The sequence below is a fragment of the Peromyscus eremicus genome, chromosome 12 (assembly GCF_949786415.1).
Source record: "Peromyscus eremicus chromosome 12, PerEre_H2_v1, whole genome shotgun sequence".
NCBI classification, from domain to species: Eukaryota; Metazoa; Chordata; class Mammalia; order Rodentia; family Cricetidae; genus Peromyscus; species Peromyscus eremicus.
This window is the reverse complement of record NC_081428.1, coordinates 11,111,659-11,127,440: the sequence shown is the minus strand read 5'-3', so window position 1 is coordinate 11,127,440 and position 15,782 is coordinate 11,111,659. Positions and strand designations below refer to the sequence as shown.

The following is a 15,782-nucleotide window of genomic DNA, read 5'->3' as shown; positions in this document are numbered from 1 at the left end:
CGTAAGTGCGCTGATCAAATCAAACGTCATTTAAGAAAACCAAATGAAAACTAGATATAACCTTTAATAACGTCCTGACTGGAAACAAACTGATTATGTGTTTTCGTTACCCTCAACTGTTATAATGGCCTCAACTGCATGCTTTTTAAAAAGCAGCAGTTCTCTAGGGGGGGGTTCTAGTCTTGCACTCTGTTCAGTTATATATCGTAACTTGCAATGGTCTCCGGATACCAAGTCATCTTTCCCTGTGTCTGCACCATGAAGCATCAGCATGGAAACTGCCTCTAAGAAATGAAGCTTATTTAAACTCAACAGTCACTGTGAGTGAGTCATTAGCCCCTTTGTACTTACCTATAGTAGTCACCAAAAGAGGTAACAGCAAACTGTGGATGCCTTTAGAAAAAAATTCTTTCCACTCACTGATTAGATTCACAGGAAGATTGCCAACAGTATCTGGAGTTATTGAATCAAAAAAGGCACTGAGATCACAGGCCAGATCAAAGCTGACACAGGCAAACAGTTGCACAAGTGGAACAGAATACAATGCCTGATTCTCACTGGTTGTCTAAGGAAACAACAGAAATGAAATAGATAAGCAGGCTGCTACCAGAATACCACAAACAAGACAGGATGGAGAACATCTTCATCATTCTGAATCAGAGGAAGAGAAGAAAGAAGAGGAGGGAGAGGAGGAGGAGGAAGAAGAGAAGGCAGTTGTTGAAGTACATAGTTCAAAAGAAATTTATGTATGCTAATATCAAAACAGCTTTCAAAACTAAATACCAGGAAATTAATAATTACCAGTGAATAATTTATTCTGAAATAAACTTTTAAATTTGTAAAGTATGGCCAGGCGGTGGTGGCGCACGCCTTTAATCCCAGCACTCGGGAGGCAGAGCCAGGCCTGTGAGTTCGAGGCCAGCCTGGACTACCAAGTGAGTTCCAGGAAAGGCGCAAAGCTACACAGAGAAACCCTGTCTCAAAAAACCGGAAAAAAAAAAAAAAAATTGTAAAGTATGTAAGAAAACAATATTTGCATTTGCCAAGTATACATTAAGTACACATGCTTTGGAGCTCTACAAGTCGAACATAAGCTATCATAAAATAAAGAAACGCAGGATGAAATGGGAGTTAAAATCCCAACTCACATAGCTGGTAACCAAACAAAGCAGACTTAGACCACACCAGCCCTGACTGACTTGCTGTCTCAGACTTCACAAGTTACTATTTTTCTAGTTGTTTTGGGTCATGAAAGGAACACTAATTCCTTGCTCAATTTTTTATCTTTCATAAATTTTATAAATTTTATAAAATGTAAAATTATTTATAAATTATAAGATTAATTATAACGATAAATAATTTATAAAATATAAAACATTATTTAAAATTTATAAAATATTAAAACAATTTTATAAAATTTATAAACGTTTATTTTTCATAAATTACTTTGCTTATATTTCATAGCATCCTTTAAAAATAATCACATCCAGTTGTGTGGTGCTGGCACATGCCTTTAATCTCAGCACTTAGGAGTCAGAGGCAGGCCAATCTCTGAGTTCCAGGCCAGGCTGGTCTACAGAGTGAGTTCTAGGACAGCTAGGGATACACAGAGAAACCTTGTCTCCAAAAAAAAAAAAAAAAAAAAAAAACACAAAACCAACCAACCAACCAAACAGAAAACTTGCCAATAATGAAACTGAACCTGAAAAGGCTGTGTTGCAAATACTAAATAAAAACAAGTTAATTGAAAATTTTAAATGCAAATTGGAGAACGAACACCTGGGAAACAGGAAATGCTATCCTTTTTCTGGCCTGCCCAGCAGTGCCTAGTTCAGGAACAGCTACAAAGTATTTTCACTGTTTTCTTCACAAAAGAACTAATAACAGTCATGACTTAAGGATCTACAGGTATGCACAAAGACCCACCAGAGGTGATGACACACAGGTTGATTTACCTCCAACCACGACAACATGGAACACATGACGAAGTCCCATTCACTCTCCGCCAGAGGGTATGAGCAGTACTTGAGAAACAAGGAAAGGAACCGCATGATTTCTATGTTTACACCAAGTACCTCTGGACTTGCTTCTGACAGATTACTGTGATAAAGGTAAAGATATCCAATTAGAAAATAGTCCATTTTAAACCAGGTATGCATAAATGATGCCTTAAATAACCACTAAAATTCTGTTCACTCAAAAAAATTGTAAATATAAAATACAGAATCTGGGTCCACATTTTATATAGGGGAAAACAAAGTATTACCTACCAACTGAAAAGAAAAATGTCTTCATGCTGTTTCTTCCAGCTTATTATAATTTTTAATATACCATGCAATAGCTGTTTGTCATCTACACTTCTAGTCTGCAGGCAAGAATTGAAAATGGCAAGATGTCCAAAAGCTCCTAAAGTAAAATTCAGAGTGAGAAGGAAAATATATTTTAAACGACTTCTATAAAGAAAAGTCTACTTTGGAAAGCTGAAAATGTATCACACAAGCTGCTAACTCTTCTAAAAAAGAGCTTGAGCCTGGCATGAGAAACACTCCTACAATCCAGTACTTCAGAGGTGGAGGCAGGAGGATGGTGACACCCAGACAAGCCTGGGCTACACAACACACTTTGTCTATAAATAAGCAAATTAACAGAATAAACGCATGTATTTGAAAGGTGTTATACTAAAGAGTCCACAAATGAGCTAAGCAATGCTATGGGCAGAAGTATGTCTCCATGCCCACCCAGCATGGAGTCCAGAACAGGGAATCAAAAGAGGACAGGAAAGGCATGGTTCTGAACTTTACACTGGCCTTTTCTATTTTTGTATATAGGAGCCTTCTGTACTTAACTTTCAAAAACAAAAACAAAAAAGGCAAAGCTATCGAGTGCAAAGTTAAACAAAGCAGGCAATAGAACATACAGAATTCTATAATTCTACAATTAATATTTACTCAAAAAGCAGATATGCCATCTGGTAAGCTTTTCCATTACAAGATGTCCAAACCTCAAGAAGTAAAATTCAAAATGAAAATTTTACATTTTAAACTATAACAAAAAACACAGGTCTATTTTAAAAGCCAGTATCTGTCTTGAGCAGTACCCAGCTTAGCACTTCTAAAAAGGGTTATATGAGTGAGGTTACACCAATCAGCTCATTAACTTCACTCCTAAGGAACCCTATCATTTCAAAATCCACCTTCTGATTTATCCAACATCTTTTGTTCCCAATTTTACCTTCAGTGTCAGCTAAACTGAACTATCTGCACTCTGGTCCTGTGTCCAGGAAAGCTCTTTCCAATAATCATACATGTTCAAACAAGAACCTTCAACACCGTTTTATGAAACTGCCTTGGCACTGGGGAGCAGTGGAAAGTCCCTCCTTCCTGCTATTTCCATTGCAGTATAGAGGCTCCACTACAATCAGTTACAGCAGGACGTAACATGAGCTCTGTTTTCTCTACAACAGGAACTGCATGGAGGAGATGCTTATTAAATCAATAAATACATGAACTAACAGTGCAGAGTTCAAGAACGGTCAAATAATACAAAAGCTATTCCTGTACCGTTCTATGTTCAATCGCTGGTTGACTAGGAAGAAACGAGACGTAGCTTTAACTACACAGGTGGAAGATTCAGGATATAACTGCTCAGTAGTAGAATGCTTCTCTATCATGCAGAAAGCCCTAGATACCCCAGTACATAAAAAACACCCACAGATGGAAAATAAATGGTTATAGGGCACTTCTGGATATCAATTTTCTCTCAAGGCTCTAGCACTTCTGTTCAGAAAGGAGGCCACAGTCACTCTTCCTGGTATGCATCCTAACAACTACCAACTCGACAAGTAACAAAACGATAAGGTGGAGACAATGAGCTCAAATATACTTTGCCACGTGCATCTTTGGTTTTACATATTAATTAAGAAACTCTTCTTCAGACTCAATGAAAGATTAAAATGATGAAAATATTACCCAGCAACTAACCATTAATACTGCAAAGGTCTTCTTTAGTCCAGCCCAAAAAAGCAGGTATACATTGAGCACTAAATTCTTTCTTTTCTTCTTTAGACAAAAATGGACAGAGACTCTGAATGGTATGCAAATTACCTTCTGTTAGAGGGAAGAAACTGTTTAGAGAGAAAATATTAATTATAGTCATTCAATAATTACAGTTATTTCACAAAATTCTGTTATTCAGACTAATCAAAAGGGAAATAAGTCTACTTGAGGGAATCCATAGAGGTTATCTAGTGAGAACTTACTCAGGGTCAGAGAATCTGAGCTTGCTTACCCAGCAGGGCTGCATAATGGATGATTCGGCCACAGCTGTGTTTACCAGGTGTTTGGAAGGGTCTACACTTAGCTGTATGGTGTGCTTTGATCTTGCAAAGGGGAGGTCTTTTGCCTCTCCCCTCGGCATATTATAGAAAGCCCTTTACAATAAAGGACGAGGCTGTTGGACATTGATCCAGACCCCCCCTCCTCAAGCTAGCTATCCTATGTTTCTGTCTGTCTTCTCATCTCGGTCTCTTTCTATCATTTCTTATTTCCTCTCTCCTCCACCTAAGAACCCTTCAAAAGGTGGAGCTTGACTCCCACATCTACTACATAAATTCTCCAGATAAAAGAAGCCATTAGATTGGTAATTCCAAATGGCTATTTTTATTTTGTTGCTTTTTATCTTTTCTGCTTATTTCTCATTTTTGAAATGATCATATATAAATAACTTTTCCAAGGCCTGATGATTTCTATCTTTTATTATTATTATGCCAATGGGCTGGACTGCATACAGCCTAGTAGTGTGTTTGCCCAGCATTCACAAAGCCCTGGGATCAATGTCTAGCATCAAGAAAAAAAATAAATAAATAAAAACCCAAAAGTTACTATGCAGAATGGTACCAATGGGTGAAACAGGGCATACATACTATTAAGGCTTATTCGTTGTTATTTTCATTCTTTGTAGTACTTCCTATAAATCAATCAAGTTACCTCAAACAAAATTTCTTCATTTTTTATAAGATTTAAAGAACTGAAATTTAAGGTGGGTGGTGGTCTTTAATCCCAGGACTCAGGAGGCAGAGGCAAGAGGATTTCTGTGAGTTTGAGGCCAGCCTGGTCTATAGAGCAAGTTCCAGGATAGCCAGATCTACACAGGGATACCTTATCTCAAAAGAACAAACAAAACAAACCTAAAATTTAGTTAACAATTCTATAGTGCCAGAACACACAGAGAACTCTACTTAAGTCAGTAAACTCGAAACGCTTGTTAGTAAGCCTCAGCTAAACATTAATCCAAAAGTTGAGTTCAACAGGAAAGCCACCACAACCTGCTTGTCTTACATGTCTACTGCATTCTGGCATGTACTTTCATACAATGGTCTCTATGTAAGAAAAGAGGAGGGCTGCTACTGCACAAACCCTAAACGGTCTCTATGTAAGGAAAGAGGAGGGCTGCTGCTGCACAAACCCTAAATGGTCTTATCATAAAAACCTGGAGCCAGACAGCAGGCAGGGTGAAAGCCACCTCTCTCCTTGCCAACTCCTCAGCCCAAAAGAGAAGATCCTGTCTCCATGAATCCTCAGACTGAATGCCTCTGAGTCCTCCGTCGAAAGGGCCGAATTCCTGTCTCCTCCCGCCTTATATTCCTTTCTCTGCCCAGCCATATCACTTCCTGTCTCAACCTTCCTAGTGCTGGGATTAAAGGTGTGTGACCCCAAGTGCTGGAATTAAAGGTGTCTGCCACCACTGCCTGGCTGTTTCTCTTTTAGACTGGACTAATCTCATGTAGTCCAGGGTGGCTCTGAACTCACAGAGATCCAGATGGATCTCTGCCTCCCAAGTGGTAGGATTAAAGGTGTGTGTGCCACCACTGCCTGACCTCTGTGGCTGCGTGGCTGGCTCTGTCCTCTGATCTTCAGGCAAGTTTTATTACAGTACAACAAAATATCACCACAGGCTACAGAGGTGGCTCAGTGGTTAAGAGCACTTGCTGCTCATACAAAAGACCCCAATTCAGTTCCCAGCACCCACATGGCTGGCTACAATCACCTGTAAGTCTAGTTCCAAGGGATCCAATGCCCTCTTCTGCACTCCATGGGCACCAAGCACACACACGGAACACATATATCCATGTAAGCAAACACATAAAATAAAAACTAAATGAGTCTGGGGGAAAAAAAGTAAGAGGCTGTGAGACCAGGAGGCCAAGGAAGGGAAGCCAAGAAAAGGAGCCATGAAAAAAAGAAAGAAAGGAAGGAAGGAAGGAAAAAAGAAAGAAAGAAAAAAAGAAAGAAAGAAAGAGAAAGAGAAAGAAAGAAAGAAAGAAAGAAAGAAAGAAAGAAAGAAAGAAAGAAAGAAAGAAAGAAAGAAGCAATTTTTTTTCCTCCCAATTCCACAAAACAAATATGGTGGTATGTTGAAAACAAATAGTACTGTTATCAGAAGATTCATTTCATCATTTCATGTGTACTGATGATTTGCCCAAATGTCTCTGTGTACCACTTGCATGCCTGGTGCCTTCAGAGACCAGAAGAGAGTGCCAAATCCTCTGGAACTGAGTTACAGATGGTTGTTGGCTGCTAGGTGGGAGCTAGGAATTGAACCCAGGTCCTCTGCAAGAACAAGTGCTCTTAACTAATGAGTCACCTCTCTAGCTCTCTATCAAAGAATTTCTGAGGAAATCAGCTTTATAAAATGTTCTTTTTCTGAAATAAACATAAAATTTTATGAAGTGTCAAGTTAGAAGTTTCATTCAAAACTAAAAAATCTGTTAATCCCAGCACTCAAGTAGCAGAGGCAGGCAGACCTCTGAGCTGAAGACCAGCCTGGTCTACAGAGTGAGTTCCAGGTGAACTAGGGCTGCACAGTGAGACCCTGTCTCAGAAAACCACGACTCCAATCAAAACCCATTCAAGTCTGTCAGTCTTCAGTTCTCATTTCCTTTCTTTCAATTTCCTCTCTTCCCAAACCTTGTTTTCCTGATTCACTACACTGTTCACTACATCACAGATGGCCAAAGTAAGTAACCAAGTATAATAGTAAATAGCAAAGTGGAAGCATATTAATAAGAATACCTTTCTTTTCTTTTATAATATGGTTTTACTTCATCAGATGAAATACTTCGGGAAAGGATCAACTTAGCAATAATAAGAGACCAAAGTGTGCCATTTTTTCTAGATCTAAAAAAGATGCAAAAACACAGATGATAAATAGATACATAGATATAGGCATGCATCAATCATTCTTAAAAGTATTAGGATTTTAAAACACTGATTATCAGGATTCCTTTTTCAGAATTAAACAAATTTGGATCACTAAGTTATACAAAACTTTGTACACAACTGTCACTAATCACCCAAGGACTGGGAGTTGAGGTAGTTCTTCACACAACAGGAATTCCCAGGCAATATCAAAGTACCTCAAGATCCTTGAGGAGAGATGACCTTAAACATCCTACTTGCAGATCAGAAGACACAGCTGAGAAAGAGCTGTCTCCCAGACAGTAACTGAGAGTCTCCGTGAAGGGCAAAGAAGCACCAATAAAACCCTGAGGGAAGGAGTTGGCCTTTTTTGGCTACCTGGATCTTGCCATGTAGACCAGACTGTCTCCAACTCACAGAGATCTCTCCCGAGTGCTGGGATTAAATGCCTGCATCACCACATCCAGCAATATGAAAGTGTTAGTATGGACCAGTGTTAGAGAGGAAGTCTGGCATCCTCACACTGTAAAGCACATTCAAAATACTGGTAAACTAAAACAAGAAAAATTTCATTTCAAACAGTTAAACATCTAACTACGCTACAAGAATTGTTTTCATAATCCATTTTCCTCATCTAGGGAAGAGAAACTCATGGCTACAACATTAAGAAACATCTAAACTGCAGGTACAGTTAAAGTACAGGTTGAAGCCGGGCAGTGGTGATGCATGCCTTTAATCCCAGCACTCAGGAGGCAGAGGCAGGCAGATCTCTGTGAGTTCGAGGCCAGCCTGGACTACAAAGTGAGTCCCAGAAAAGGCGCAAAGCTACACAAAGAAACCCTGTCTCAGGGGGAAAAAAAAAAGTATATGTTGAATTTGAAAGCTATGTGAGGACCAGTCACATATAACAAATTAAAACAATGTCTACAGGCTTCTAATTCTTTCATCTTCTGCTACCTCAGTGTATTTATGAATTAAATAAGAGGCAAATCCAAATACCTCCCCTAGAAGATTAAATATTTAAAGTCTGTAAGTGCTTACTACTAAAAGGGGTTTAGAGCAATGCTCTGATTGAAACAAAAGCACAAACTGGCTTACATTTTATAGAAGGGAAAGCCATATACAAATAAGGACTTTACAACAAATTGAAAGGGAGTCTCACCTGTCAAACAACAGCTGCAAGAGGCTGGAAGTATTACCAAGTACAGATAAGCTGCCATACGTTATACTCATGTTTTGAAGCATTACAGAAAATCCAGTCACAATAGGTGGTGGATTGTCGAGTTCTTCACACCACTGCAGTGAATACAGCAGCTCTGCAACTAACAGAATGGGCAGAGCCAGTTAGCAAAGGCACACGGTACACAAGACCCCTGCTGACTGGACTGTCATATACTAGCTAAGCTTGGGCAAAGCTGAGTCTGGGGCTCTCCCTTGTCCTCTAAAACTCCTTGTCCTGGAGCAAGCTGGCTTCCTAACTCTGCAAAACAAGGAGAAAGTCAGCCGGCTGCTGAGGGTATTGAAAACATGGTGGTGAGAACAGGGAGAAAGCAATCTGTTTCCACCAACGTAACTATTGTTTATCCCACAGTCTAAACACCTGCAATGGAAAAAAGACACTGGAAGCTTATCCATGGAGAGGGCCAAGAGACCTCCACCTGGGTCTCTCCTTGAGTTGATATCCACTAGAGGACTTTAAGTGCCCGCTCCGATGATGTTACTTGCTGCTGTTCATTCTTTTACACGCAAGCCTTACTAGGGGCAACACTGCTCTGACCACGGTCAACAGAAACTCCAGTTAACACTCAACTGTGTTTCCCCAGTTGATTTCTGCTGGAGATCTGTAAGGTTAATTTGAAGATGTTACCTTTTGTTTGCTCTCTCTATTGAGAAACTCCAGTCATGTCTGCTAGACCTGTGACTGCTCAACTTGATGACGCTTTGCTAACTATCTGCTACTTCTATCAGGTACTTGCTATTTCTTCTATCACCTTTGCTTGCTAGGCACTTAATAAATTTGCTCACTAAAATCAAAAGCACAGCCATCACAGACTCTCTGGCCATACAGAACACACTTTCACTCCCCCACCCATTTCTAACAGCTGTGCTCACTATAAACGCAGCTGTCAGCTAGTTTTCAAATGGCTTTGAGATATGAAAGTGACAAAAGCTGTCAGTCATAAAACAGCAGCACCTTTGTCAGTGCAGTGGCACGTACCTACAGTCCCAGGCACCCAAGAGGCTGACGTGGGAGAAGTTAGAGACCAGTATGGCAACTCAGTGAGGCCCCATGTCAAAACAAATACCACTCCTCTTCCAAACAGAGCCCTCATTTACCAGACACTGAAAAGTGCTAGCTAGGACTACAGTAAAACTGCTAAGTTACACAAAGTGAAAGAAACGGGGCCAAGGGTGGTAGTTCACACCTTTAGTGCTGGAAGAGGCAGCCGACCTCGGGGAGTTCAAGGTCAGCCTGGTCTACACAAAGGCAAAGGCCGGAGAGAAGGCTCAACAGCAGAGAGCACTTGCCAAGTTTGTCTCTCAGCACCAGGGCAGATGGCTCCCAGCCATCCACAGCTCCAACTCCAAAGGATCGACCAACTCCATGTCTGACAGAGGACTCATCTCCACAGTATATAAAGAATGCAAGAAACCAGACATAACAATACTGAACAATCCAATTAAAAAATGGGCTAAAGAGCTAAACAGAGAATTCTCAAAAGAAGAATCTCACATGGCTGAAAGACATTTAAAGAACTCCTCAACATCCTTAGTCATCAGAGAAATGCAAATCAAAACGACTCTGAGATACCACCTTACACCTGTCAGAATGGCTATGATCGAAAACACTAATGACAGTCAATGTTGGAGAGGATGTGGAGTAAAGGGAACACTCCTCCACTGTTGGTGGGAATGCAAACTTGTACAACCACTGTGAAAATCAGTATGGCGGTTTCTCAGAAAATTGGGAATCGATCTACCTCAAGATCCAACCATACCACTCTTGGGCATATATCCAAGGAACGCTGATTCATACAACAAAGACACATGCTCAGCTATGTTCATAGCAGCACTATTTGTAGTAGCCAGAACCTGGAAACAACCTAGATGCCTGTCAACTGAAGAATGGATTAAGAAAATGTGGTACATATACACAATGGAGTACTACTCAGCAGAGAAAAACAATGACAGCATGAAATTTGCAGACAAATGGATGGAACTAGAAAATATCATCCTGAGTGAGGTAACCCAAACCCAGAAGAACAAACATGGTATGTACTCACTCATAAGTGGGTTCTAGATATAAAGCAAAGAACAATCAGACTGCAACCCACAGAACCAGGGAGACTACATAGCAGGGGGGACCCTAGGATGACTGTGGCTTATAATAAGTTTTGGTTTTACTCAATCACTGGGCAAGCCTCAATCAAACATTTCACTATTAGGATAAGAATTTATACTGTATCAAGCTGATAATAGAAAAATAAATAAATAAATAAATGAAAAAATAAAATAAATCTTAAAAAACAAAAACAACAGGGAAAAAAAAAAAAGAAAACCTAAGAGGCTCTGAGACCTTAGAAGAGAACTTCATGCCAATTAGGCAAAAACAGGATCCAGTGAAAACTACCAAAGTAACATAGGGGTGGGGGGGTGGGGGGTGACACATGCCTTTAATCCCAGTACTTAAGAGGTAAACAAAGGAAGATCTCTGTGAGACCAGCCAGGGCTCCATAGTATGACCCTGTCTCAAACAACAAACAAAGTAAGCATTATGTCTCAGTAAAAGACTGCTCTGCAGTAAAATCTCTCAGGACTGTTGTGAGAATAAAAGGACCAAGAGTCCAGCAGAAAACTTCACGATCACAGGTTTCCAGCACAGAGACAGCCAAAGCTCTTAGAAATCATGTGGGTCATGGAATCAGGAGTCTTGAACTCTGATCCTACCTTAACAAGTACTCATTTAAGTTAGCAAAAACAATTACAGTATTTAACTGAGAGCTGACAGGAAGACTACATCCCTTATCTGGACATAATGGCTTCAGATTTGTAATCCCAGCAACTTGGGAGACAGAGGCAAGTCCATCTTTCTGAGTCTGAGTCCATCCTGGTTTACAGATCAAGTTCCAGGCCAGCTAGAGCTATATGCTGAGACCCTATTTCAAAAAATATCAATCAATAGAGAAAGAGGACAATGATTAAGTTTCTTCATATTTGGTAGGCCTCATGAGGCAGGCTGAGATTTTTGCCTCCAAAGAAAAAAAAGGTGGGGATAAGGGGCTAGAAGGTACGGCTCACTGGTTAAAAGCAGTTGCTACACTTCCAGAAGACTGAGTTCAGTTCCCAGCACCCATGCTGGCCCACTCAAAACTGCCTGTAACACTAGCTTCAGTGGTGATCTGAAGTGGTCTTCTGGCTTCCAGGAGTACCGGCATGTGCACACACATAAACTAAAAGAATGCAACAAGAATAAATCATCAACCTCTAGTCTTACATTTGGACAGACTCTGAGCAATGTAAATTAAACATGGCACTCAACAGCCAAATGAAGTGTCACCTTTCCTCCGCAGAGCATGACTCCCTCACATGTATGCCAACTGTCCATCTGGAATACTATTAGGGCATACCTAGAATACTACGAAGGGGAACATTTGGCTGGGGTTCTAAATCTTCTTGAGATTCAACATTTGAGCCTCTATCTGCTAGTAAAATAATTAGAGCCCTGTGTATGAAAGTATGCATGTTCAAACATCAAGAGAGCTTTCAGAATCCTGACAAAACACTAAGCATCACACCTGTTTTCTTCAGGGCATGTGACATAGGATCTCCTTACTCTGACGTTATGCCAGCTTGAATAAAACAACAGATTTTGTACCAAACTATGCTGGACAGCTTACAATATTATAGCAAGCCTAAACCAAATGATGAGTTCTGTTTATTTATACGTTTTGTCTATCAGAATCTTCATAAATACTCACTTATTTTCTCAAGGACATTGTTTTCTAGGACTATTTTCTTTTTCTGAGCAGTCAAGATCATTTTGCTCAGTAACGATGACATACACAGATGACTGGGAAGAGTCTGTGTATCTTGTTCCTTAAAGTCAGACTTGAAGCATTCATAATTTAAACTCAATCTTCCCTCTAAAAGAGGTCTGTATAACCACTGTAAACAGAACACACTAAATTATATGCAAATTCATTACATATACTAAATTACTTATTATTTAGAGATTTCCAATGTTTATTCATGTATTCATCCAGTTCCTTGTTCAAATGAGACGATTAGAAAGTGTAGTTTTTGTAAATCCTCAGTAGCCCAGAACTTTGGTTTCTATCAGAGCGGTCATCAACATGCACATTTCTTTTAGCTCCCCTAAGACAGAGCCAGACTTTATTCCTCTTTACATGAGGCTATACCATTGTCAAATGGTATATCTGCATTAATAACACCTGTTTGTAATGTTCAGAGACATAAGAGCAATGCAAGAAATGCTTTTAAGCCGGGGAGTATTGACACATGCCTTTAAATCCCGGCACTTGGGAGGCAGAGGCAGGCAGATCTCTGTGAGTCTGAGGGCAGCTTGGTCTACAAAGCGACTTTCAGAACACAGAGAAACCATGTCTTGAAAAACAAAAAAAAACAAAACAACAACAACAAGATAGAAAAGAAATGCTTTTGTGGTAATTTGAATGTAATTGGCCCCTATTAATCTCATATGGAGTGGCACTATTAGGAGGTGTGGCTTTGTTGGAGTGGTATGGCCTTGTTGGAAGAAGTGTGTGACTGTGGGGTTGGACTATGAGGTTTCTTATGCTCAGGTTACCATCCAGTGTCTCAGTCGACTTCCTGTTGCCTGCAAGATGTAGGACTCTCAGCTACTACTCCAGCACCATGTCTGCCTGCATGGCGCCATGCTGCCCACCATGAGGATAATGGACTGAACCTCTGAACTATAAGTGAGCCCCCTCAATTAAAATTTCCTTATAAGAGTAGCCGTAGTCATGGTGTCTTTTCACAGCAATAGAAATCCTACAACAGATTTTAACTATTTTTGATTCTCCAGGAAAAAACACTGAAGCATGCATGAAATAAAAACTTCAGAATGAGAAAGGCACTCTGTGATGTTAAGCATACCTGAACAGGAAGAGACCGCCTCATCTTCTCCCACTCGCTGTCAGTGGGCATTACACTTCCAATATAGACTCCAAGAAGAGAAGTATTCCCACTCTCTACAAGAGTATTCAGTAAATCACCAACAGCAGACAAGAGGGCCTGAAGACTAAGAATAGTGCAAAGAACTGTAGTTATGGGACAACTAGGTTCAACAATCTAGTGCACATTAAACATCCAGTTATAGGAACAGCACACCTGAGCAGACAGACAGACAAAGAGAAGACGGTCCTTCCTACCCTCACCACACCTAAGAGACGATGGTCCTTCCTACCTTCACCACACCTAAGACACATAGAATCAAAACTTCAGGTATAATCAAACATTTGTAATGTGAAACTGAGTGATGCTTCTATCTCAGGATGTAGTGGATGATCATTTTTAGATGTGAAATGTTTGAAATACAACTACCTTACCAAATCAAAGCATTGTTATTTGAGCCAACCCCAAAGATACTATATGCATTGCCTGAAGTTCATATGGGCAGCTATATAAAATACTCTTGTAATCCAGAATCTTAAAAATGAACCACCAAGAATAATTAGTATGTATGGTAGCCATGAAAAATCACAGTTATCAATCCAAAAATCTTTAATGCAAAATAATACCACAACCATGCCACTAACCACAGAAGACAATTTAGCAGATGAACAATTGTTCAACTAAAAGTTTAAATGAATAATGTTAAGACAAAATGTTTTTTGAAAAATCTGGACTATCTAGTTTTGGAAATTCTTTTTTTTTCTTTTTTGGTTTTTCGAGACAGGTTTTCTCTATGTAGCTTTGGAGTTTATCATGGAACTCACTCTGTAGCCCAGGCTGGCCTCGAACTCACAGAGATCCTCCTGGCTCTGCCTCCCAATGCCCACTGGGATTAAAGGCATGAACCACCACTTTTGGAAATTCTTAAACAGATTGGAACTCACACTAATCACGAACTTCTTTTTCTTTTTAAGACCAGGTTCTCATATAGTTGGGCATGCACTATCACAGCCAGAATGAGATCTTATATAAGGGACAGTGAAGTGTGCACAAAAAGGTTACCTCGTGTTATCCAGAGCTGAAGACTGAACCTGGTCTTTCAGCCACAGAACTGACAAGCGTAGGAAAGTGCTCTGCTTGGGTGTGCTTGCAGTCTGACGGACCAACAGATTCATGCCAGAGAGCAAAGTACTTTTCAGTTTACAGATCAGAAAATCTAAAAAGGAATTAGCAATAATTTGTAATCTCACTGAATGAATTCTTATCAGTACAAAACATCTGAAACAAATTTGCTGCAGATCTGAGATCTTAAAATGTTATTTTAAAACAAAATACAAAAACTGTCATTACCAAAAGTAACTGTCATATTCACACAATAAGCTATCTTGTGCCATAATAATATGAAGTGATAAGATAGCCAGCTATTTTCCCTATCCTGACCTTCTTTACCAAAATGAGTTGTCCTTTGAGGAATGCAATAACAACTTATCTTTTCCAACAGAAAAATAAGTATTAAAAAAAGATTATAGGGGCCGGGAAGTGGTGGCCCACGCCTTTAATCCCAGCACTTGGAAGGCTGAGGCAGGAGGATCTCTGTGAGTTCAAAGCCAGTTTGGTCTACAGAGTGAGTTCTAGGGACAGCCACAACTATATACTAAAACTCTGTCTCAAAAAAGGAGGAGGAGGAGGAGGAGAAGGAGGAGAAAGAGAAGAAAGAAAGAAAGAAAGAAAGAAAGAAAGAAAGAAAGAAAAAGGAAGGAAGGAAGGAAGGAAGGAAGGAAGGAAGGAAGGAAGGAAGGAGCGAGCCATGAGGTGGTGGCTTACGCCTTTAATCCCAGCACTCGGGAGGCAGAGCCAGGCGGATCTCTGTGAGTTCCAGGCCAGTCTGGTCTACAGAGTGATATCCAGGACAGGCACCAAAACTACAGAGAGAAACTCTGTCTTGGGGGGGGGGGGGGGGGGGGGGGGGAGGAAGAAAGAAAGAAAAAAAAAAACACAAAAAAAAGAAAGGAAGGAAGGTAAAAAGAGAAGGAAAGAGGGAGGGAGGGAGGGAGGGAGGAAGGAAGGAAGGAAGGAAGGAAGGAAGGAAGGAAGGAAGGAAGGAAGGAAGGAAGGAAGGGAGAGAACCAATTCCTACAAGTTGCTCTCTGACTTCCACACATACACAGTGGCACATACTCGTGAACCACAAATGCTAACACATGCCTGTATCCACACACAAAATAAATGAATGTAATTTTAAAGGAAATGAAGTACCCTATTAGTGCTACTGAGTAAAGAGGCTAAGATTCTAAATCATCCAGTATGGCCTCTTTCACAGTGTTTCCTTGATATCAATCATGCACTTTAGAAACATAACCTATATGTTTATTTTTAGCTTGATTTTTAGAACCAAAAACATGACAGTGCTATTTTCTCAAAATTTTTAAA

At 40.0% G+C, this 15,782-nt stretch overlaps 1 protein-coding gene across 1 annotated transcript in view; it reads right to left on the bottom strand.

Annotated features, from left to right (window-relative positions):
- Ltn1 (listerin E3 ubiquitin protein ligase 1) overlaps positions 1-15,782 on the bottom strand; it is a 55,121-nt gene that overhangs the window by 15,598 nt on the left and 23,741 nt on the right. Inside the window, exons 14-22 of the mRNA XM_059277454.1 lie at positions 14,415-14,568; positions 13,335-13,479; positions 12,176-12,362; positions 8,359-8,518; positions 7,071-7,175; positions 3,981-4,123; positions 2,271-2,406; positions 1,956-2,100; positions 352-565 (exon numbers count right to left, since the gene is read on the bottom strand). Coding sequence (XP_059133437.1) covers positions 352-565; positions 1,956-2,100; positions 2,271-2,406; positions 3,981-4,123; positions 7,071-7,175; positions 8,359-8,518; positions 12,176-12,362; positions 13,335-13,479; positions 14,415-14,568 — 1,389 coding nt within the window. The remainder of the gene's footprint in view (positions 1-351; positions 566-1,955; positions 2,101-2,270; positions 2,407-3,980; positions 4,124-7,070; positions 7,176-8,358; positions 8,519-12,175; positions 12,363-13,334; positions 13,480-14,414; positions 14,569-15,782) is intronic.